Raw genomic sequence first — 25,551 nt, forward strand, 5'->3', positions numbered from 1 at the left:
TAGAGAAAAGGACAACGGACAATGAAGGCTTGAACTTTTGCAACTGAATACTTAGGGCCTCATATCGGAAAAGTCAAGCGGAGTTGAATACTCACCAAACCCGAGATCCAGTGAAGTAACTGGAAATCAACGCGCCCCTGCATCGGAAGCAGGATGGAGAGCTCATCCTTTCAGACTCTAAGGTGAGACTCTACGGGGAATCGCGGAGGGGGTTCGAGGAGTGTGAGAGGGGGAGGGGGGAATCCGACACATTATCCAGCAGACAGTTAATCCCCTTTTCCATCTACAGAAGGATTCTTCTACGGGCCAGACAGGCGAGGTTTGGGGGTCCGGTCCAGTCCGTCTTCCGAGTCCTGCGCATCACCTTAGAAGATCTCATAACAGTCCAGAACAGGTCGGCGCCTCTGTGGGAATCAGGTGAGCGTTACACAGACGGACATAGTGTCCCTATATGCGGATGATGCATTGTTGTTTGTGCGTTCTCCCTCCATCATCTTACCCCCAATACTGGAGGATATCATTCAGTTTGGTCGAATCTCGGGCCTTAAAGTGAATTGCTCGAAATCCACTCTTTTCCCACTCACGGAATGCGCTCTCCCTCCTCCTGACACCCTTGGTTTCACATGGGCTCAATCCACATTTACCTACTTGGGGATAGTGGTAACGTGCCAGCAGGCGCTGACCTTCCAGGAAAACTATCAGAAGTATCTCACACACCTGACGGCTAAGGTCCGGGTCTAGGACAAACTACCAATTTCCCTGGCAGGCAGGATAGGGCTGTTGAAGATGGTGGTTTTGCCCCAGTTGCTTTACAGGTTCACTAACGTACCCTTGTTGTTACGCTCACCTGACTCCCACGGAGGCGCTGGCCTGGTTCGCGCTGCTGTGACCTCTTCTAAGGTGATGCGCAGGGTTTGGAAGACGGACTGGACCGGGCCCCCAAATCTGGCTTGTCTGGCTCGCAGAAGTGTCCTTCTGTGGGTGAAAATAGGGGATTAACTGTCTGCGGGGTAATGCAATCGGCCTCCCACTTCCCCCCTCACCCTCCTCAAAACCCTTCTGTGATTTCTCATAGTGTCTCACCTTAGGGTCTGGAAGGACGAGCTCTCCATCCTGCTTCTAATGCAGGGGCGCGTTGGTATCCAGTTACTTCACTGGATTTTTGGATTGGTGAGAACCAAACTTGCTTGGCTTCCAGGTAAGTTTTTTTGATAAGAGGTTCCCCTTGTGTCCATGCATTAATGTACTAATGCTAGTGTCTTTTTCCCCACGGGGGCCGGGGTACGGAATGCCGGGAACAGGCACCGACCCGAGATGAGAGGTGAAATCCTTGTAGAAATCAGGTAAGTCTTTAATGAGCGTTTTTTGGTAATGTCTTTTCATTCGCTCATTAACGCTGATGTCTTTTTTTCCCCTTAGGGGCTGGGGTACGGAAATGCCAGGATGCAGCGCGGACCCGAAATGAAGAGGGAATGAATCAACAGGTAAGTCTTAACATGGAGATTTAGCTTTCCTTATTCCCTTCTCTCTCTCACCTTTTGTTCTGGTCTTTTTCTCCCTAGGCGCTGGGGCGTGACTGCGAATCCGGATGATCGCTGCTGAACATGGAGGCACCCTGTAAAGGTGAGTGGAATGCGGCGCTGCAGCGATCGACGCGATGAGCTTTTAAATTAAAGTCTTCCTTTTCACGATTGTCGGCGCGATGTCTCCGGGCAGCGGATTTAGCAGGTAAGGACTTTTCCTTCTTCTGTTCTCTTCTTCTCTTCCTTTGCAGATGATCCAGGATGCTGGCAGGCGTGGCAGAAGTCAGGATGCAGGAGCAGACACGGTGAGCGTCCAGCTGCTAGATGCAGAACAACGCGAAGCATGTGTGGCTGTTCGGGTGAGGTTTAAATAGCCTTGGAAGAAGTTCCAGGTATGTATCCTTCCCTGACCACGCCCGGATGGTAAATTAGTCCCACAGGTAAAGTAGTTCCTTTCAGGCCTCAAGGAGGCCGGGCTCCTGCAGCATGGTCTGCATCAGGTAAGTGCACCCAAGCACTCCCATAATGAGCCTGGCGCCATAGGCGCCAGGACACTGTCCAAAGGGCTCCTATATGGGGTTGCTGGGTCCTTCCTTGGGGACAGGATGTCCACTTTCGGGGACGCAGGGTTGAACCAGCTCCCCAGTAGTGGGCATCATGACACTTGTGGCCAGGGGGGGGGCCTTCTTCCATGATTTGACCTGTACTGTGAATTCCTTTCTTTGGCACTCGGGTGCCTAAAAATCGATACCCTGTCTACCCCCATGTCTAACGGGGGCTTCGGTGCCCCTGACTTTCTTAAATACTGGCTGGTATCCCAAATCCAATATACTTCTTACTGGTTTAATACAATGAACCCTCCCCCGCATGTCCGACTTGAGAAGCTTGCGGTCTGTGACCGTGACATCCGCTCCTTGGCACTGGACACACAGAGCCCAGTCGCCTGCACATCCATCGCATTAGCGAAAATGTGGAGGCTAGCCGGAACTGCTTACGCCTTCCACGGCAACCTCCCTCTTTGGAATTTCCTCCCGGGGGTCCCGCGGGTTCCACCAGGCACGGTTCGTCGCTGGGCGGACGCGGGCTACGAGTTGCTACATGATGTGTTTGATCAGGGTATATTTGTTGAATGGCCCGATCTCCCATTGCCCTTGAGGGACGGCCAGAGTGTATGGCTCCAATAAGCATCCCCCCGCAGGTCCCTCAAGCGTAATTACCAAACGTTCCCTGCGTTGCCACCGGACGACCCTGCCATTGAGGAGCTCACCTCCCCCGGGCCCACGAGGGGTAAAATTTCCAGATTATACACCGTTACAATCCAGATCTGTCCCAGACTTTGCCAAACTGAAGGGTGCGTGGGAGGTAGACCTTGGTGTTGAAATGTCAGATGAGCGCTGGGCACATCTATGCGAGCGCACACATCGAGTATCCTTCAACTCCCGGTTTAAACTCATTCAGTTCAAAGTACTCCATAGGTTTCACTACACCCCGATCAGACTACATCGCATGTCCAGTGATCACCCTTCCAGCTGCCCTAGATGCGGCCAGGACGATGCCGACTACATTCACATGATTTGGTCCTGCCCCCCGCCTCTCACAGTTTTGGGAGGCAGTTTGCTCGACAGTGTCTGCTCTGCTCGACCATCCCATTGTTCCTTCCCCGGTGGTATGCCTCTTTCATGACCTCCCAGGCCTCTCCCGTGATTCCAAAAAACTAGCTAGCCACTGCCTGCTTCTCGCGGTGCGCTCCATCCTGCTCTGCTGGCTTCGCCCCTCACCTCCCACACACGCCCAATGGCTGAGAGCGGTCACGTGGGCCTCGGACTCTGAGGAAGCCTGGTCCCATATGCAATCCACCCACTCCAGGCCTAGAAATATCTGGCTCAGGTTCCGCTTTTACATGTCCGATCTTATCGCGACACCGGATGCCTCCCTCCCCTCCACCCACTTCCCCCCCCACCAGCTCGGGTCCTCACCCCTATCATAGTCTTCTGTTGCCCTCTCCATGCTGTGATTGTGCCCATTGATTGTGTTATTATGTGTTGTAACCTCTGCGCACCTACATTATGTACACTGTATTCATATTGTAATTGCCTGTCGCTGTTCGCCTGTGTTTTGCTGCCACGCTGAATAATAAAAAGAAGTTCCAAAAAAAAGAAATCAGTCCTGGCGCCATAGGCGCCAGGCTCATAGACTTTACTTACTTGATGCAGACCATGCTGCAAAAGAATCCAATCCTACATGAGGCCTGGATGGGACTATTTTGTTACAGGGACTATTTTTTACTCGGGCGTGGCTCTAGGGAACTTCTTACCTGGAACTACTTTGGAGGTTATTTAAACCACATCCGAACAGCAGCACATGCTTCGCGTTATTCTGCGTCCAGCAGCGTGACGCTCACCGTGCCTGCAGCCAGCATCCAGTTTTCTGCCACGCCCGCCTCGAATCCGGAGCTCCTAGAATAAAGAAGAAAAGGACAAGGTTAGAAAACGAACTTATTTCAAATACCTCACCTAATTCCGGAACCATTTAATCTCCGGACCTGGAAAGTAGATCAGTCCTGCACGCGTTGCTTCGCCAGCTCCAGCACGCTGCCATACTCACAAGTTCTCAAAGCATCTTTCGATCCGACACTGTCTCCATCATTTCTTCGCCGTAGTCCGGCACCTAGGGGACACAAGAAAAAACAAGGTGAGCCAAGGGAATCAACAAATACAACCTCTTACCACCATAGACTTACCTGATTTACCACGGGCGGTATTATTCCATAACTCTCCACATTTTCATATGCTGCATCTGTAAAGAGGGAGAAAAACAACACGTTAACGCATGCAATAGTTACCGGACAGAGTTGGGTAACACAGACTCTTACCTGAACGCTAGCAGCAGCTACGAGACCTTCTTCTCACGAACTCAGTTGCAACTTAAGGAAGGAAGGGGACAAGAGTGAACATTGGGCACATTGCACTCTTTGAACTTGATACTTACCAATCCTGCCATTGACTTCAGATTCAATACTTACCGGAACTCTCCCAACGCCTTCAAACCAGTGAAGTACCTGGTATCTACGCGCCCCTGCAAGACATGCAGGATGGAGAGCTCATATTTTACGAACATAAGGTGAGGTTACTAAGGGGATATCAGGGAAGAGCGAGAACAGTTGGGAGGTCATCACTAAAACCCACAGGTGGTTAATCTCTGTCTCCACTTGCAGGAAAATACTTCTTCGGGTCCTGCAGACAAGACCAGGCGGGCCAGTCCAGGCAGTCATCTCTGCACTACGCATCACGTTGAAGGAGACCGCAGCTGTCCGGGTCCAATCGACACCCCTGTGGGGTCCAGGTGAGCGTAACAAATTGGATGAGTAGTAGGAGTGATCACTACTCCATTCCTCTGCTTTCTCGAGCCCTGTGTTTCTGCAATAACTCTAAAAAAATACATTGCAGCACAAGTAAACAATGAGGCTACTGCCCACATCTGAGTTCTGTGGTACTTGTGCCCAGTTTGCGTTGCTGTTGTGTGCACATAGTGTTTGATTTTACTGCATTGTTAAGGAACTGTTTACTGCTGTGGGTGTGTGCACTTGTAATTGAGTGGTTATGTGTCCTCAGTAAGACTGTTTTTTCAGTTTGATACGTGCATGGGATGTGCGCTAAGGTCACGTAGGGCGTGTGTGTTTGTGTGCTTTTTAAGGGACAGGCTATAGTTCTTTGATCTTACACAGTTACCTGTTTGCATGCAAGTCTTTTTTGGGAGGGACTGGTGAGTGAAGAGAAGCAGGTCCGAGTGTAGTGAACAGATGGACAAAGAGCATGAGGAGAGGTGTGGTTGAGAGGAGAGTTGGGCTGAAAGGGATGGTCTTAGGTTGAGGAGTGGGGTAGAGCAAGAGGGGGAAAGGCAAGGTGAGATGGGAGAATGAGGATTTAGTGGTGTAGGATGTTTTAATCTGGCAACATCTAGTTTGGGGAAATTTTTTACCCACCCGAAATCAAGTGTGCACAGTTCATCTAGTTCTTTTATGAACCTGGGGCCCTCAATTGAACAATACTCATTCCCTGCGGCCACTCTGCATTTTCGGGACAAGAAACACTCACGGTTGCACAGTCTATTTATAATATATAAATCAGTAAATCAATCTAAATCCAAACAATTTTTGCATCTATAGATTCCAGTGATGATCGGGACTTCAATGACCAATGATCTGGTCGCATCACTTTTCTGCGCTACCTTTACTTAAATAGACTTTTGTAAACATACACATCACCATATGCACATGTTGCTTCCCCTGGGTGCACATGCACCATGGATTGAGAAATACCAGAGAGTCCAGGATAAAGCTTTCATTTGTTAAAAAACAAATTAAGTCGTAACTTAGTCATTGTTCTTCACCTATGCCTCCCCCCTTTTACACAGTGGACAAACCGCATTCTAGAAAACTCATTTGAATCACCTGCTACTAGACTTTCCCACATGTAAATCTCTTGTAAAAAGAAAAATATATGTTCAAAATTTGTTTTCTCAATTTCCTTCAGTGATGTTTCAATAGCAAGAATGTGTTATACATACATTTCTCATTTTCAATGGACAACTTAAAGGTGGTGAAAATGGGTAACTGTTAGTAACCCTTTTCCCGTATTCTTGAGTGGATCAGCACCAGTAACCGAACTCTGGTGATGTAGCCAGAGAGTGACATCAGTTATATTGCCCTTCTAGGTATGAACACAGAGATCTCCTTTTGGCTCCCAAAATACTTCTTCTGTATGAGCACATTACACAGAGGAGTCAGCAGATCTCCCAGTATACATACTTCATAGAACCTAGTATATAAAACCTAATTCCAGAAGCACATGCACTTCTGAAATATTACCTAACATCTAAGGATGTACAATTAAGTTATATATCCCCACCCCTCAGTACTCAGAAATGACATCTATTCCCCCCAGAAATATATTCACCCATGACATTATACTTTCATATGAATCTCTTTTGGCCGTCTCACGAACCGGTGGGCACCCTCTTAAGTAACTGTTTAATTCACCCCCTCTAGGGATGGGTAAGCATTAGTCAGCAAGATGGTGTCCGCTTCTCCCCAGTTTAGTTATATTCTTTCTGTGTTTGGGCCTGTCTGCTCTCTTTCCCACTGAGGAATGCCTGGGACTTTAAATACAGGTTGGCCTCTCTTGCAGTGCTCTGTTAATCCAAAAAATGGGTCCAAAGGAAATCGATATATTCCATTGTCCTTTGTTATCAATTGTCCTTTCTCTCCTTCCCCCTCCATCAGTGAGTGAGTGAATTAGTGTTTTTTTCCCGAATCTATGGGTTTGAACTTTTATAGAGCAGATGCCATTCCCTTTAGAAGTGTGCATAATTTCTCTAATTAGTCAATAAATGGGATTGGACAACGTTCCAAACGGGACATCACACTAAACCCTCTGTATTCATTGTGCATATTAATAAAGAGGGCAGTCTGATGGGAGTACCTTCTACACTCAGTTTCCCCTTACATTTGATGTGATGTCATGTTTGAGATTTCTGCATTAAACAATTGTAACCTTCTAAAATCTCATATTCCTCACAAGTAATCATGTTACTAATCTGTCCATCAGATTGCTCTCACTAAGGTGAGTCAAATGATGCGATCCTCATCTCGACACAACTTATGCTGGACAAATTACACATTTTTGCTTTTTACTCATTAATGCCCTGATTCACAGGTTGTTTTCTAATGGGGTTTTCCCATTATAATTCACTTCTGTGAATTAGGCCTGAAGACATTTATACAAAAGGAATGTCCATCTCAAAGTAACAGGCTTGCTGGCTAGGACATATAAATCACTGGTCCGTGCCTTTCTGTATGTAATTTATTTTTTAGTACTTGAACCAATTAATGTTTACAAGGCAGATCCCAGGGTTCTTTACATTTTTTCTAAAATCACGAAGTGGCTGAAGGACCCAGTAGAAAGGCAGCAAACAGGCTCCTAAAATGTAGTGAAGAAAAGGAGAAGCAGGATCTTGCGTAATATTAAATGTTGTTTTTCTCAATTTTTTCCATTGCATTCGCAAGGATTTTTGATGCTGCAATTGTCCATTCAGTCTTCTCCCCGGTGATCAGACTGGCCCACCAAAGGTCTTCTTCACAAAGAAGAAATGGTGACATTAGAGTTTTAGATATGCATTTCTGAAAGTTAAAGTTTCTGGGCAGGACATGAGTAGGTTTCTTATGGTCTCATTCTGCGTTTGGTTTTTACAGTCTGCATGTGTTGGAGTTGGAGAGATTTATCACTTCCCTGATTTCGTTGGTTGCCAGCAGATTTAATCGAGCTCTCAGAAATACTGCCTGTCGCTTTGTTAGGGAATTTCTCAATTGATTCCTGAACCTGGTTTAACTTTTTTGTAGTCGCAGGGAGATGGGTTGTCAATCTGTTTTTCTCTGAGTGCGGATCCAGTCAAGATCTTCCATCTTCCTTTTTATCCTTTGCGTATTCTGTTTTAGGTTGTCTTCTGTACATTGAATCCGTTCCAGCAGAGTCTTCTTTTCGTTGGCCCATTTCGTCAGCATGTTTTTTTTTTTTTCTTTTTTTGTGCAATTTCCACAGTCTACTAATTTGCATGGTGAAGATATCACAAAAAATATTGTTTTACATCCAGCTGATGGAGCTTTTCACCCTGATCATTAAACAAAAATATAAAATGTCTGTGACATTCCTTTCAATACTTACAAGTAAAAGTGATTTCCAAATGCAAAATTCAAAAGGCATTTATTTCTTATTTCCAAAATATTACATGGTTTCTCCAGTCTCATTGTGTCTGGTAACAGAACATCTTGTGTCCTCTACTGCTAGTTCAGAACTGAGGCATTTATGACTCCTGTGAATACTGTTGTCCGGGTGCAAGTTCTTTGAATTTAGGCTGCTGCTAAGGCCATTTACAACTTCTGCCCCCACCCCTGGAATGATTGTAACCACTTTCTATCACTTCACTCCTACTCTGTCTTCGATGGTGCAAACCTGGCTGATTGAAAGACCAGATTAGTTGAGGGGACCACTGGTCTGGATGAATTCAGTGTATATTTAAAGATATTAGCATATATGAGACATAAGGCTGTTGTAAATGGTGAGCATTTGTTTTGCATTCAAGGTCTATATTATGAGAACAAACTCTAAGCACAGTCATATTTTATGGTCCGTCTCAAAGGGAAGTGTTCAGACTTCTTTCATTGGAAAGCAAGTCGGCCCCATCCACCCCCCTGTCTGTAGGTTGTTGGGGGATAGAAGCAATACATTTTGGCAGTTCATGCCTCGCTTGCGTTTAATTCACAAATGTATCATTTAAAATACTTTTTATTTTCAATGTTTAATTTGTCACTTTAAACGCATATCATAGCATGCATTTGCAATCACACTTCTATCCAAGACACATCTTTAATATCGATGTACATTTCTTTCTAAAAGGCTGATCCCCAGTCCTGTAAAGGAAAATGTACATAATGCACGGCTCCAATTAGGTTTTTGAATCTCCTATGAAAGGCTGTGCTTTTCATCCCAGATTGGACAGTTTTTCCATTTTAATAAAAGTTGCTGGATACTTTCTGGTAAACAGACTTATTTTTCTTGGCTTTATCAGTTACTTTAGAGCTATACATTTAATAAAGATGGGCTACATCTCACTTCTATATTCTAAACAGGCACTTTTCTTCCTTTGTATAATCTTCTTGGGTATAGATTTCCCCACCGTGGTATGGTTTGGCTACGAGAAGATGAGATTGTGAGCATAGGGGAGAGGAAGGGCAAAGCGAGAGGCTATAAAGGTCAATTAAGGTGAGGGAGGCAAGATGAGGCATAGAGGAGAGGATGAAAGGCAGTGAAGTGAAAAGTGTGATTTGTAAGAGGGGGTGAGGAAGAGTGCTGAGAAAAGAGTAGGGGTTGTACCTTGCCTTCTTTGTAAATGCGCATGCTGTTAAAAAGATTGGATCCTTGGTTCAGACTAAGGGCCTTCCAGCTCTGTTGCAGTCAACCCTGTTTTGATAACTACATGCTCTTATACTTTAGCTAATATCTTTGTCAAGACATTTCCTTCTGTGCTCTTCCTTCTACAGTACAGTACCTTAGTTATCTGAAGAGATGTCTGGATAGAGAGTTGAACTTGATGCTCCTTGCAGTCTCAAACTCTTTTTAGAACAACTTGCCTTCTCCAATGTTCTCATCTGTTTGGGAGTTGTGCCTCTTTTTGCCATATCTCCTCCTAATCCTTTTTTAATGAGCAGATTCATCCATCAGAATTTCAAATGTGTGGAGCATTTTTTTTAAAAGAAATACCAGTACAAGTTAATCAGAGTGCCTATCAAATTTGCTTATCAATGATTAATATAATTTTTCAAGAAGTCAATGGCTAACACTGATATGATAAATTATTTAAAACACACTTAATACCCAGAGGTTTCTAAGCGCGAACCTGGGGATCGAACCTGTGCTGCTCCGTGTCGTCTTGCTTCGAAGGCGAGCACGTTGCCCCTCATTTATCCTCCCGAGACCTCATAAACCTATGTATTCCCAAACTCACAAAATCTCCATGTTCTTTTATAATTCTAATTAACTTTGACGAAATGCATGTTAATTTACCAGATTTACATGGTTTAAAATGTTGTTATAGAACATGATGGATATCTAAATTCTGAGGAATTAAAAAAAAGGGATTCATTAGTTAGTGTGTGGCTATATATCTATAATTATTATCCAGAAATGTATTTTTCCGCATTGTACAAAAGTCTGCGCCTGATTTCTAAAGAACTTATGCTAGATTTTAGCTGATGTTTTCTACACAGCCCACATCCATTCCCATTGTTTTGTAGCAGGTACCCTTCTAATCGTGTAGTGTCATCCCCTCATGTAGGGATTATGGTATTTTTTTAGAACTCAACATTAAAGTAAACAATGGGTGCACAAAACCTGCAGCTACCTGGGAGTTTGGCAGTCATCTTAGAAATGTATTTTTCTTTTTTTTTTCTTCTAAAACTGTCCCCTTTTTTTTTTTATATTTGATGATGGCGCAGATCAGGGGAAATTAATTGCCACAGGGCAAGTGGATTATGTCACAGTGGACTGGCTTGTTCTTCTCCAGTGTGTAGTAAATAGGGGAGACTGGCCGGAAGTGTGGGTATTAACCATGTTGCTTTCTTTTCACCTCATTGGGGCACCATAGTTCAATTGCCACTTCCAATTGTATAACATATATAATTGTATGTGTGTCATTTTGGAATTTTGACAAATTTTGAAATACCTTTTACTATTTGCCCTAAGGGGTTTACTATGGGACAAATTAAAGTCGTTTGGCTGTTTTTTTATTTTTTATTTTTTTTACATTGTTATGGTCCATGGCAACCTATTTTGAATAATTATGAATAAGAGTGTACAAATCAGTTCCTAATAGAATTATAAATGCCTCAATTACTTGTGCTCTAACACTATATAACCCTCCTTTTATAAATTGTTTCCAAGTTGCATGTGATTTGAACCAAGTATGTGGACTAGATATATAAGGATCAGCGTGTATCAATCGTTCATTGCAAAAGGTAGTCATAGGCTTAAAATGACAAACCATCTTAGATTATTTGTTGATGAATGTTTCACTCCTGAAAACAATTTAAATTTCTATATACAAAAATGTCTTGCTTAATTTAAGTTATTGACAAATTGTAAATGTATTGTTTACTACATCTTTTAATAGTTCATGTAAGCTCTGTTACACACCTTCAAGGAAAATACAAAAGAAATTAATACCTTTTTAATAACCCAACTTTTTCACAGGAAATAAAGTCACAGAGCCATTATACCCATGGATACAGTGAATCTCTTGGGCGGAAAAGCCATGTTGATGATTATAGCACCTGGGATATCGTGAAAGCTACACAGTAAGTATTTATTTCATTTCACTCAAAAATGGTTAGATATAGTAAAGGTGATTTTGAATCTCCTGCAAAAGTGGGCAGATTCTAATGATAAAATCTGTGCCCTTCAAGCAGGGTTTAGGAAGAATAGGGGGACAGTTGACCTATGTTTTATGCTCTTGCTGTTGGCCCAGAAATATACTGTGCTCAAGAAAATGAAGTTGCCGCAGTTATTCTGGACATCTGAACAGCGTTCGATCCTGAATGTGATTTATAACTCGCTTAATACCCAGAGGTTTCTAATTGCGGACCAGGGGATCGAACCTGTGTTGCTCAGTGTCGTCTTGCTTCCAAGGTGAGCATGTTGCCCCTGAGCTATCCTCCGGAGACAATACCCTATGGCGAATATTACTATCTAGGAATGCCCGCCCAGAGTTTGTTTGGATCATAGAGCTGCTTTACTCTGAGAACCAGGCCGTAGTCCGGTTTGGCTTGGGAGGAGAGTTAACGCCTGTATTTTATGTGAACATCGGCGTGAGGCAGAGGTGTGTGTTGACACCCCTGCTTTTTAGCATTTATGTACAGGAGATTGAGGTATTAATGAAAGGGTGCCTGGATTGCCCAAAGATGGGTGTTGAAAAGTACCTGGCTTTATTTTACGCCCACAATGCTGTTATCCTCTCCACCCCCCCTGTAAGGCTTGAGAACCTCCGAGTGTCTTTCAGGGTAAATATGCCAAGCTGCACCTTAAATACCGAAAAGACCAGGGTGATTGTATTTAGGCCACTGTATTCTACATATTGCCCTTTGCAAATAAAAGCAGATGGAATAACTTTAGAACAGGTCAAATATTTGACTATTTGGGGTTAGATTCCAATGGGGGCTGGTCTTCCCAGATCGCAAAAGTAAATATCAATTACCTAGGGAAAATACAGTGAGGCAACTAAGTCATTCTTCAATAAGCATGGCAGGTATATAGTTGCCCTGGGACCAGTTTTATAATGAATCGGGTAATGGTGCATGGAAGGCTTGGAAATATACTGTGAGGCATTGTTGCATCTCATGTCTCTGGAGGGTGGTAAGAACCGAAGATAGATTTGCTCTGTTAAAAATACCCTCTCTGTATTGGAGGAGGGTGCTCTGGGAAAATCCCCAATGCCTAAATGTCAGGTGCTTATTAACGTAAAAGAAATTCAAAGCAATTAATTATTGATGGAGAAGGCGAAAAAATTGAATTTAGAACCAGCCTACATGCCACAGAACTGAACCTGGCTTTGAAACCTACCTAGACAAAATTCTGCCACCTTTCGAAACCATGTTTGTTAGCCTTAGCTTGGAGATCTTGCAGTTGGCATCATTTACAAGATCTTGGAATAATATGGGTAATGGCAAGTGCCTGCGGGCAGAGAGCGAGACTGTGACCCATTTCTTTGATATGTACTATGACCACGGATCTGTTATTTAAGAGGGATTATCAAACATGCTGGGGTTCACATGACGAATGAAGCCATAAACTTCCTGAAACAGCAAGTCGTCTTTGCTACTGCTAGTTACCTTTGCAGAGCGTGAATGCTAAGGAAAAGTGTAATAGATGTGGACTAGGTTGATTTGTAGTATTCAACTGTGCTTATGCCAAGGTTGCCACCTTTCTCATGGCTTTGTAACTTTCTCTGTGTGAGGCTGCGAGCAAAGCTCTGTTCATTTGTTATGTATTTTGCTTAATTGTGCAATTTGTATCAGTCTTTTTATATAATGCTGTACAGAATTGTATCTTGTATTGTTAATGGTTTTGTTTTTATTGAAGCATAATAAGTTATGGCTTTTTAACATGCTTTGCTTCTGTTCGAATTGTAATAAGAAAATTCCCCTAAGTGTTTCCTTTTCTGTACTTGAAGGTCCTACACCGAATCAAAGATCAAAATAGCTTTCTTTGTTTAGTATATATAGTACTTCCACATAAGGGAATTCAAATATATGTCGAAGATTGCATTTATTATGCGATGTCATGAAAAGAAAATCTACTTTGTTGGGTTCTCTAAATAAGTTGTTCATATTTTTCTTTTTACCAATTTAGCTCTGTTATGGTTGCACTTTCTGTGCATGTCTACACTGTATAAAGGTCTCAGTAAGCTTCCTGGGCAAACAACCACATTAGCCTACCATCAAGTAAACTATTGAACATCAAAATGACTTGAACAATCACGTTTCTGAATTACACCATACTCTTCCGTTGCAGAGTGCTGTTATAATAACTTATTACCCAGTATTTCATGGTATTCCATTCTAGACCCTAGTAGAAGAAAGGGCTAAATGTGCCTTGCAGGGATTTGAACTGAGTGCTGGCTGAATAGAAATGCCTGATGTAAGCACTTAACTTGAGCTTTTTTCCAGATTGTTTTCTCTCTATTGAATCTGTATTTATTAATGTGTTATTTGAAACCATATTTTGAAAATGTTGACATCCCTATATTTGATATACAGGCGTAAAATGAACCTGAAATTAATGATTCTTTCTATAACTAGCCCTCTTTGATAAAGTAAATAACACCAAGTAATACGGGGTCCATGTGTGTAGTTGAACTTGCCCATTCCATGTTAACTATACTCCAAGAATGAGAAGCAATTGGGATGCCTTCAGTTGCATACCACTGGGATAATTACCTCTTTAAGTCACATAAATATTTAAATCAATGCTACGTATGTGTACATTTGTTGGGGTTTTTGCCACAAATTAAAATGTCTTCCTTTTGCCATCTATCAATACATTAAGAGTAGCTTCCCCTTCCTCTTGTGATTATTGATGCTTCTTTATGTTCTGTCGATATACTTGTATGGCATGAGCATGTGAATCCCCTGCTTTCTATTTCAAGGGTCTTGGTGTAGAATCGGGATCAGGTGCAGCTCGTAGCACGCCCACACAGCCTCTCATGCACTATGCATCAAAGACGACACAGACAGGAGGATGAATGCACACATCTTTATTCATCAATCTCCCAACTGTAACTGCCCTGCCCGCCTCCTGCCCTCCCCTCCCCGTGACTCCGTCCCTTCCCACTTGATGTGGGAGTTCTCGGGAGGTGACAATGTCACCCTCCCACCCCTGATACTAAACACAACAATGTCTCTAGTTAATTTGCTCAATCAATCGCTGAGGTCGGTTACAAGCTCTCTGGGGCCTGCTCGTGAGGCTCAAAGGCCTGAGGTCCCCAGTGTCGTCCTGACATGGTGGGGCTCGTTCATCGCAGGAGTCCTCTCCATTACCTTCGTAGGATGGAGCCCACCCTGTGACAGTGGTCTCTGGAACGGGGGCGTTGTCTGAGATGATGCCTGGCATTCGTCTGAAGTGTGACGAATTTCAGGTGATGCTTTTTCCTTTCACCTTCTGCTGTGATGAGGGACCCCTTTTATATGCGTCACCGTCAAGGGTTCTTTATCAAATGCTGCCATAGCCTTTCAGCTTTGTGGTTGTTGCTCTATGACAACGTCTCCAGGTTCCATGTCATTGGGTCTTGCTTGCCTGTCTTCATCAGCCCACTTCTTCATGTTCTCCTTGTTTCTTGTTCTTGCATTTCGGGGTCTCTCCTGTATCTTTCTTCTGGACTGGTTGCATGGAGCAACCTTGTTATTTTTGATGAACATGACCTCGGAAAGTGTCTTCCCTGTGGTGCTATGCATGGTTTTTCGATAGTCTTGCAGCAGCAGCTGGTATAATAGTTTCTCTACCGTTCCCCCGTTAGTTGAGCAATTTGTACATTCCTCTTTACGTTACTCCTAAAAAGTTCTACTGTGCCATTCGCTTGCGGCCGCAATCATGTGATTCGTCTATGTGCAAATCCCATGTATTCTGAGAATGCTTTGAAGTCTTGCCCTGTGAAGGGAGGTCCTTTATCTGACTTCATAGATTCTTGGAATGCCATACGTGACGAACATCCGGTCAAGTGTGGGGATGGTGTGGTACGCAGAGGTTGATGGCACAAGTTGTAGTGACAGGAAGCAAGAATATTCATCTACGGCCACGAGGATGTATTCGCTCCCTTCCAAAGGTCTGAAGTCCACTGTGATTTCATCCCACACCTTTTCTGGTAGTTCTGTCATGCACAGGGGTTCTGGCCATGTGTGTGGGTTGATGACTGGACATGTGGGGCAGTACTTGAGGAGGTCTTCCACTTCAGTATCTAGGCGGGGAAACCATACCTTTTTGTCAGAGCATCCTTTTTGTGGATACTATGCCTCTGTGGCCTTCACGAACTAGATCTAGCACTTTGCGATGTAGTATTCAGGGAATCACTATTTTCGTTCCTTTCAGCAGGTGTCCTCCATCTGTCTTGGCTAGCTCGTCTTTGATGCCCATTAAACAGGTGATGTCTTGTTTTGTTTCCTTGCAGGTGCTCTCCCCTGCCTGTTTCCAGTGTCCTGTTTCGATGCATCAGAGAATGACTTACAATCCTTTTTCGTTCTCCGTTTCCTGTGCTATTTGATGCGTGTCCAGCTCTTTTGGTGTGTTACTCACTATAATGTAATGGATTTATTGATCTGCGATGCAATGGGTGAGTGGTTTGAGGCTCCTTGCAGGGATGACGCGACAGGAAAGCTGCGGCTTGTGCTCTTTACCTGGTCTATGTTGAAACTGTAGTCCTTTAATCTTAGCGCCCATCTGGCAATTCTCGGTGGTAATCTTGGCCTGCGTATTCCCATAGATGAACAGCAGTGCCTGATGGTTGGTGACTACTGTAAATGGTTTGCCGTACAGGAAGAGGTGGAAATGCCCACAGGCCCACATCACTGCTAGTCTCTCCTTTTCTGCCTGTGAGTAGGCCTGTTCTATTTTTGAGAGGCTCCTGCTGGCTTAAGATACAATGTGCCTCTCAGTGCTGTCCTTGGTATCTATTTGCGTCAGGATGGCGCCACGGCCGACTGGGCTAGCGTCCACCACTAACTCGGTTTCTCGTTTGGAGTCGAAATAGGGCATGTTCTTGGCATCTGATGTGCATTGTTTGATCGATTGGAATGCCTTTTGACACTCCTTTTTACATGTAAATTCAGTATTTGGTTTGTTAGGGCTCTGAGGGGTTCGCTGACAGAGGCAAAGTCTTGTATGTAGCAGGTGCAGTAACTGCAAGTCCAAGAAATGAATGAAGATCTGATAAGTTTCTGGGTGGTTCTGCCTCATTTAGTGCTGTAACTTTTCGGATCTGGGGTCATACCATCCGATGAGAATATGTTCCCAAAGAACCGGAGGGTTTGCTTTCTGAATTCACATTTGTCTTTGTTCATGGTTAGTTGGGCTTCTTCTAGGACCATGCAGACTCGAGTAAGTGTGTCGTGCTGTTCCTGGTCTTGCCCGAAAACTAAAATGTTGTTGCTGTAATTCAAGCAATTTGGTATGTGCTTTATTGCATTGTGGATTTTGGGTCCTAAATGGGTGGCAAAAGTGGTGATCTAGCTGGAGCTTTTGTTCAGTTCTAGCTGATACCCCTTGTTGAGATCTAGCTTGGAGACTATGGTGACGCCATTTAACAGATGCACCATATCAGTGATACAGGGATCTTGGTGGCGTTCTCATAGAATGGCCTCATTTGGCATGCGCATGTCCACGCATATGCGTATGTCTGTTGAGTCCCTCTTTGGCACAGGGACGATGGGGGACACCCATGGGGTGGCCCTTTCTGCAGGTTCAATGATGTCTGCTTCAATGAGTTTGAGGAGTTCCTCTTCGACTTGTCTTTGTATATTTATCGGAATTCCTCAATAGTGTTGACCTACAGGAGGAACTCTCAGGTCGATGTTTAGTTCAACTGGCGTTAATTTTCCAAGGCCTTTGAACAGAGCTGGGAATAGTTGTTCAATATTTGCTGTTGGGGTCGCGATATTTGTGAACCATTACTCTGTATAGTACATGGATGAGCCCCATGCCAATGGCTGCCTTGTAGGTCAGTATGCAGCCGCTCTCTGTGGTGGCCTTAAGTAAGTGCATGGGTATTCTCCTTGACTGTCCTTTGTACGTACACAATGCAATAAAATATCCCTTACATGGCAGCAATGTCTTTGATCCATAGAGGTAAATATGAAATTTTGCTGGTTGAAGTCGCAGGGCTTGCGGTATGCTATCATAAACCTCTTCGCTGATAACGTTGATGGTTGCTCCCGTATCTAATAGGAACTCAGCAGCTATCTGGTTTATTTGAATGATGAGGGTTGGGCTGTGTTCCTTTGCCGTAGGGTTGCCTAAAGCATACAGATATCCTTTTCTTCTCGGTTCTTCTCAACGCTTCTCACTCCTCCTTGCGTCATCGTCCGATGATGCACTCGACCTGCTGTCTGATTGTGAGTGCTCAATTAAATAGCTTATGTATCTCCGGGGTCGTCTTCCTGATCTTGATGGTGTTGGAACTTTCTATCATGTGGTCTTTTCTCTGACCTTTCTTCCTTGGGTCTGCGCTGAGGGGGCTCCAATGTTTGACTGGGTGCTCTGGGAGGGCTTTGCACCGGTCTATCTTTTCCTTGTGGCTGTCTCCCTGAAGGGGCCCCTAGTGGACCCTCGCGTAGTGGAAACGAGGCAAATCACCACAGACAAACTGATGCACCAGACACGAGGTTGTATTCCCAAAAGCTAGGGTTTATTGCAAAGTAAATAGTCTCAGTTGGCCATCTCAGTCTCACGCCCCGCGACGTGTTTCCAGACCTCGAGGGACGCAAGAGAGCAAATAACGTACATCAGTTACATATATACAAAATGGACATCCTGTAATCAGTCATGACATGTTCATTATGCCCATTGTACAGTTTTTTTGAACTGGGTCTGATGATTGACAATTTCGATGAATATGACACCTTCGGACATCTATTTTGTCAACAATATGCAACATTGCGAGTCTGGAGACATATTTCTTTGTTAAACAGAACACAGCGCTTCTGTTCTTGCGAGCAAGGTGCTTACGGGGGAAGAGTCGCATTCCAGGCCTTGCTATCTCCTATTTGCTATTCGTGTCCTGGGAATCGGCACGCTCTGCTGGGCTTAGGAAAGGGGGGCTGTAGGAAACGCATAATTAAAGCCCTTAGCTGTTTCTTTCTAGCATTTCTACCATATTAACGAGACTAGCTGGCATCAGTGAAATGATTAAAAGCTGTGGTGCTCTTCCAAGGCTACATGCGGGAGGGGATTGGGCATTCCTCTCTGGGGCTGCCTACGTTATGTTTCAACGAATAACTCCCGGCCGCGCGGCCTTGCTCTTTCGCTTTGTACAACAAAGTAATCAGTTAAGCAGAATAAGCTTTTGGCTAAGCAGTTTTGAACAAAAAGCAATGAGCAAACGTTAGAGAACAAAATGGCGATTCTAGTTGCATCAAAAATGGCCGCACATTGGTCAAACTTAAGAGTCTGTATTTCTGACATTCAGTACATGAGACGGTTGGTCTTCGGCCAATATGATACATTTCCATTAATCGTGTGGTATCTATTTTCCTAGACTGACATCCCTTCACCTGAAGTGATTGTCTCCCCCACAGCCTGAGCACTTTTGGCCGATGGCGGGGCATGGGCCCTCATGCGGAAATTTGTATCTGGACCTGTAAGAGAATGGTTCGCTGTTACCGCTGGAAGCGGTGTCTGACTTGTTAATACCTTCACATTTGCCATGGGTTATTTTGATTTCGCCCAGACCTTTGACTTGGGAAGCCAGGGTTGCGTCCGAGCATGCAAGGCACACTATTTCCTCTAGTGTGCGTGGTTTCTGTAGTAGTCTTTTTCTCAAGTCCGCCCATTCGCAGCCCAATATGATTTGTGAACTCAGCGCTTCGTCATTTGAGTAGTTGTTGAAGTTGCAGTGTTTCATCTGCACCCTTAGCCGCATGACGAAGGCATCTATAGATTACCCTTTTGTCTGCTTGGTTGTGTGGAACACGTGCCTTTCATAGGCCACGTTTGTGTGTGAATTGAAATAGTCTGTCAGGGTCGATTTGAGGCTTGCATACATGTCTATTGCGTCATTGGGGAGCTCATATATGATGTCTCTGACATTCAGGGTGATGGACAATGTGAGGGGGCTGTTTCTTTTCTTCATCTACAGGCTCAATCGCCTTAATGCACACCTCCAAGTCTCTGATCCATCTCTTCCAGCGAGCCCCTAGACTGCTGGATTCTGTTAAGTCAATGTGCAGGTAGCTGAGTGATAAGGTTATCCTGCATTCTGGTGGGTAAGATTGATGCAGGTGTGAGGGGAACAGTCAGTGTGTCATCCCCTGACATTTCCTTGTTTGACTGTGCCCTGTCTAAAATCTAAAAAATGAATGTACTACCCAAGAACTCAAATCAAATATCAGAAAAACCCTACTCGCGGCTAAACCACCTTATTCTGAGCCAGCAGCATCTACACTGCCCCTCTCCACTGCTCTGATTACCCCCCCCCTTCTCCCAAGTATCCCACACAGAAGTACTCCACACTATTCAAGCCCTCCAACTGCAAGGGGGACATCAGCTCTGCTTGGATCATCAAGCTCTGCGCCACTGCCCTATCGCACATCACCAATTTCATCAATTTCACCTTTGCTACTAGCCCAGTCCCTGCTAGTCTCAAGTCCGCCTCGATTACAACCCATCCATAAACCTTTGCTCAACCTTACCCTCCTCACCAATTTCTACCCCATCACCTCTGTGCTTTTCCCAAGATTCCAGACTGCATGGCCTACCGCCAAGTATAGCATTAACTTGACCACCACAACCTACTAGGCTCGAGACAATTCCGCCCCAAACACAGCACTGAATCAGCATTACTTGACCTCAAAATTCAATTGGACACAATCTGTGACTCAGTCAACTTGGCCCTGCTTCTTTTGCTTGGCCTCTCTGCAGCGTTCAACCTGGTGGATCATGATTTGCTCCCCAACCACCTTGTCACCAACTTCCACTTTGTAACTATTGCTGCTGCGGCTTGGATCCAATTGTTCGTCCGCATACGCAACTCCAGGGTCTCAATCGGGGATGCCGCTGCCAACCCCATCACTGTACGTATAGTAGTGCCCCCAGGCTCCTGTCTCTCCCCAACCCTATACAACACCTACACCAAACCATTATTCGACCTGCTTGACTCACTGAGTATTAGATGCACCAATTTTGCGAACAATGCCCAAATCCTTATTCCCATCTCAGGAACCCACCCCGATGACACAGCAACAGTAAACTGGGTATACTGTATTATACAATTTTAGGTGACTACTCATAACTCGTGCTTCAACAACAACAAAACAAAGCTCCTAATCGTGAGATCCCTCATTGCCTCAAAGGACATGACCCCGCCTTCTCCTCCTTCCTCATTGATGACACCCCTATACCGGTCTCAAAACATGTTAAAACCCTGGGTATGTATTTATTTTGAAATGTATATAGCGCACCTAACCCGGAGGCATCTAGGGCATCCACCTTGACGAGATCCCTCATTGAAAATCACATTAATGCCCTTGCTTCCTCTACCGCCAAGCTCCTCTCCTGGAGCAGACCATTCCACAGAAAACTCTCAAGCTCGCCCAAGCCATTATCAGTAAATTTGATTACTGCAATGCCTTTTTAATCAGCACATCCTAGAAAAAACATGACAAACTACAACTTCTAAAAAAACAAAGCTATCTGTGCAGCCCTAGGCTTAAGGCGCTCTGATCACAACTCGCCCACTAGACGTAACATCAATTGGCTTCCCATCAAAGCCTGCATTGAATTTAAGATCTTTTCCTCTTTTCCTTCACACATAGATGCATATACAAAGAGGCCCCACTCTACCTCAACAACTGCGTGGTCCCGAAATGCCATGTGCATCCCCCCACATGATCCTCAATCAGCCTTGCTCTTGCCACCCCTAGATTTAACTGCAAAAGAGCATGATGCGCAAGCTTCCGTGTTATGGCTCCTTAATTCTGGAACTCCCTTCCTCCCAACATTAGAAATGAACATTTGTACACAACCTTCAGAAAGCTTATTAAAACCTGGCTATTATGACTGAACTGCGTCTAACCCTGTTGTTGCTTACTTTACTTCAACAATGTTGTATTATGCTTACCTGTACAAATGCTGATACCCACGGGTCTGGGCATTACATAAATGCAATTAATAAATACAATTTAAAAAAAATAATGCTCTTTCAGCTTGTGGCTCCTTCTGCTCCGCATCATGCTCTTCCTCCTCTTCGTCCCAGTACTTGGGTAATTGTGGGAGATGCAGCCCATTGATGTTAACTGATGTGCATTACTTGGGAAACCACTTTTAATGGTTCAAATGAATGAGCCAGTACTATATGGAGGATAATTAGAACTGGAAAAGGTAGTCTTGGAGCTCTTACCTTTTTGGCCAGGGATGGAGGTTTGGCCTAAAGGGTTATGAGAAAAGGTTCCTCTATTGTCCCTAAAGGAAAAGGGGTATATATGCACAGCAATAGGCCATTAGGTATTTGGGTAACAAGAGGTCTTCAAGGGCAAATGGGGGATGATATGCCTCGTCCAATGAAGTCATGACATTGTGAAGGATTCCATCGGGCGACACACCGGACCAGGACCCTTGGTCTCAGCCTAGGGTGTAGCGCTCAATGAGAATACTTTTTCTTTATTTTCTACTAATTCGAATTGAACTAATACCCAACCCGTCTCACACCCCATTTTACAAATACCCCGGGCCACAATGGACCATGAACCAGGCAGGTGGGTGGTAATATATTTTTTTATTTTCAAAGGAAATCGCACAATTTTTATTTTGGGCAGCAAGCACCGATGGGGTGATAATTACAATTCAAACCACTGAAATACACTTGGGTAACCTTCTACAAGGACATATCCAAAGCACACATGAATAGGAGCACTTTTTCTATTTGGGTAGGTGGCACTAGAGTTAAGGTTTCCCCCTGCAATGTTCCCTCAAACTCCAATGAATCGAATTCTGAGTGTATAGAAAGAAGCAGCAGGGAGCCAGGGATATGAGGCAGCAAACAATCAAAATCCGACCTTCACTTACAAAAACCCTTTGCAATGGCATAAAATGACACTCGGAATTTGGCAAATAATTATATGTGCGATTAAATAATGATGTACATATGTTTTATCACAGTATCAGGGATTTTATAACACTAGCAACTATAAGGTAAGGTATCACAAAAGGCGCACAGTTAGTTTTAAGTGTCAATTTTTTTTTTTTTAAACGAGTGAAATATACTGAATCGGAATGCAGATTTTAGGCTGGGTGATAGATGCACATCACAGGGATCATATAGAGGTGAAAGAGTGGCTATAGCTGAATAATTGGCTGAGATTTTCAAGGGGAAAGAAATTAGGTATTGGTAAAATAAAGCAGTTAAAAAAAGAACATTGGCTTGGAAAGAAAAAGGACAAGTTTTACTTAAACTAAACTAGATTATCAAGAAGATAGCGCTGCCCGTGAAACAGGTTAAACGGCTGCATTAACCCCCTTCACGTCGCGTGTCTCTATGTGGAAATTGGATAAATTAGTCAAAATATGACTAAGGATCTATGCAAGACAGAGATAAATAGAACACTGGTGCTAACGCTTAGAGATCAAGGACAGGAGGCAGAGAATTCACATTTTTAAACAAGTTACCAGGGTATGGATAGGATTACTTAGAGTGTAACACAGATAAAGTATCGAGATGGGATAGGCTATGTGGTGCTATGGGATTCCCCATCCCAATCTGCACTGGAGTTTGGGATTTGGGACAGCCAACCTGGGTTCTGGACTCAAAGGGCTCTGGTCACAGCACGGCGGGCTCCCCATACAGCAAACGGCTGGGCAAGTCTTGTTACTAGCTGGCAAGGGTACAGCGGGCATGCAGGTAGTGGGCAAAAAGCCTGTCTAGTCACAGGATTCTCCCAAAAGGTACCACAGCTTTCCCCCTTTGTTATTGTGATTTTTTTTTAGTGAGGTTTCTGGGTCAATGGCCTTGCTGGTTGTTAAGATGGATTTTTGAACTCTGTCCTGGAGGGGCAGAGGTTCAGAAGGCCAGCCTAGTTTCTTGGAACAGGGTAACCTCTGGACAAGCCAGACCAATCAAGGTAGTGATCGCGGCGGTCAAGACTAGGTCTTAAGAGGGTTGAGGGTGACTGAAAGCCCGCAATGAGCACACAAAGCAAGGACACTTACAAATTACTCCAAGCAGGTGTTCTATTAAAAATATAGACACATTTATTACAAGGCCTTTGTCATATTGACCATAGCCAAGAATCACGATAAACTCAAGTAAACCAACACATCACAATCAAATACAATATATATACAATTACCGAAGGGTCTAAAGAGTTAGAAGCACGAAATATGCAGACCACCTAGATGGGGAGGAAAACAGGCAGTGCAAGTAATCATTAGACCCAGTTCGCCTTCAGAGGCCACCTAACTAGAAGGAAGTCTGAGCCCTACGAAAGTGGGGCCTTGTGCTCAAAAGTACCTGCACGCGCTGGTGCCGATGGGCCAAGGGGAGTCTCTTCAAGGAAGTCGGGCAGTTCAGAGTGGTGAACAAAGGAGGGCGAACAGATCTCCGCTACTCAAGCGCGGCCACCACTTGCGGGCAGAGCGCGAGTGCGAAAAAGGTGTGCTGTTTAACACAGCGAGGAAAAGCTATGGGCTACTGCAGGAGGGCGACCAGTTCCTAGCGTTGCTACTCACCGGTCCCCGATGCAGGCATACCCAGGCTTCTCCGCGTCAGTTTCAGTACTGGCAGGTTCAGATACGAGCATGTAACATCTCGGCGTCGTGTAGATTCCACGGCAGCAGAATTTAGAGTTGAGGATGTCCCAAACGCAGTGAACCCACACAGATTGTTACCACAGCAGGGCAACGAAGCGGCTGTGTGTATCTCAGCCCAATGTACACTTCTCACTTCAGACCTGGGAATGCCAAGTGTACGAATCGTGTGAGAGTGTCAAGGACTCGGAATACAGCAGCAACCTGACGGCGGTTACAGAGCAAGACTCCTGGGTAAGCTGGTCAGTCCACTGGATGGCCCAGAGATGCTTCCGAAGGCTTACGTGCAGGAGATGAAGATGCCGAGAATAGTTGTTCCCACTATTCCAAAGGGTCGAAGTACCAGTACAGGCCTTCTCGTTCGATCAGAGGCAGAATGGTTTCACAGGGCGACAGCAGTGCAGAGGAGCAGTCCTTCAGCGGGTCGCCAGCGATTCCTCGGTTCAGCCTCTTAGTTGCAGGATGCTTGGCTCCTGTATCCATCGTTCGTGAGAACTCAGGAGATCGACATGGTAGTGGTGTTTCCAGCCTCCTCTTATCCAGAGTTCCCTTTGCGCAAAAATGGAGAGGACCCAATGGGAGATCTGCTCACAAAACACTCACACCATACGTGGACCTATCATGGACCACAGTGGTCCCAGGCATTCAAGACACACTAGACTCTCTGGCACCCAGGATGTGTATTGGGACCAGACATCCCAGCCCACATCCTGGAGGTGCACACAAGGCCTGTAGAAGCCCGCGAAAGCATCTGTGTTTCGCGGGAAAGTACATGCCCAAATAAGGAAGGCCCTGGGTCGGCTTGACCTGGGGAAGGTGAAGCGGGCAAGACGGTCAGCGGGCAGGACAAAGAGCCTCGTGGTCTGGCCATTTTGGAAGCCAGGCCACCATTTTGGGCTAAGCGCGAGAAACACGCTTAAACAGCCAAAAGGAGCTCAAAACACAAACGATCGCTGCCACCAGTCCTGTCCGTGATTCACTTGCACTGTCGTCAACAATCCAAAGAGAGTGTCTAGGACCTGTAGAGTGACTAGAGACCAAAGAGAGCAGTAACTTAGCTTACAGTGCCCTCCTGTGTCATGTTGCGCGAAAGCTGCAACATGATAATGGAACTACGGAAAACATTTCCCGGTACGGACTGTCTTAAGGGCATGTCAGTTTCCCCGTAAGAATGGAGCGAAAGTCCAGAGGAGTGCAGCGGAAGGCGCGCTTCTCTGGCAAAGTCTAGATCAAGGTGAAAACAGCAAAAAGTTTAGGGGTTGCCACATGGAAGGAAAATTACCTACAATTAGGAAATCTTTCCTAACACTGGGATAGGATCAGCTATGCTTTGGCCTCGCAGTAGAGTGCGGAATCTTGCAAAGGTGGATCTGGAATGTCTGGATACGCAGGCGCTGGAAATTCAGGAGAGTGCCCTG

At 44.8% G+C, this 25,551-nt stretch overlaps 1 protein-coding gene across 1 annotated transcript in view; it reads left to right on the forward strand.

Annotated features, from left to right (window-relative positions):
• ZDHHC17 (zinc finger DHHC-type palmitoyltransferase 17) overlaps nucleotides 1–25,551 on the forward strand; it is a 1,301,491-nt gene that overhangs the window by 167,360 nt on the left and 1,108,580 nt on the right. Inside the window, exon 2 of the mRNA XM_069629270.1 lies at nucleotides 11,327–11,430. Within this exon, the coding sequence (XP_069485371.1) occupies nucleotides 11,327–11,430 (104 nt within the window). The remainder of the gene's footprint in view (nucleotides 1–11,326; nucleotides 11,431–25,551) is intronic.

Source organism: Ambystoma mexicanum, chromosome 12 (genome assembly GCF_040938575.1).
Source record: "Ambystoma mexicanum isolate Mex_15411 chromosome 12, UKY_AmexF1_1, whole genome shotgun sequence".
NCBI lineage: Eukaryota > Metazoa > Chordata > Amphibia > Caudata > Ambystomatidae > Ambystoma > Ambystoma mexicanum.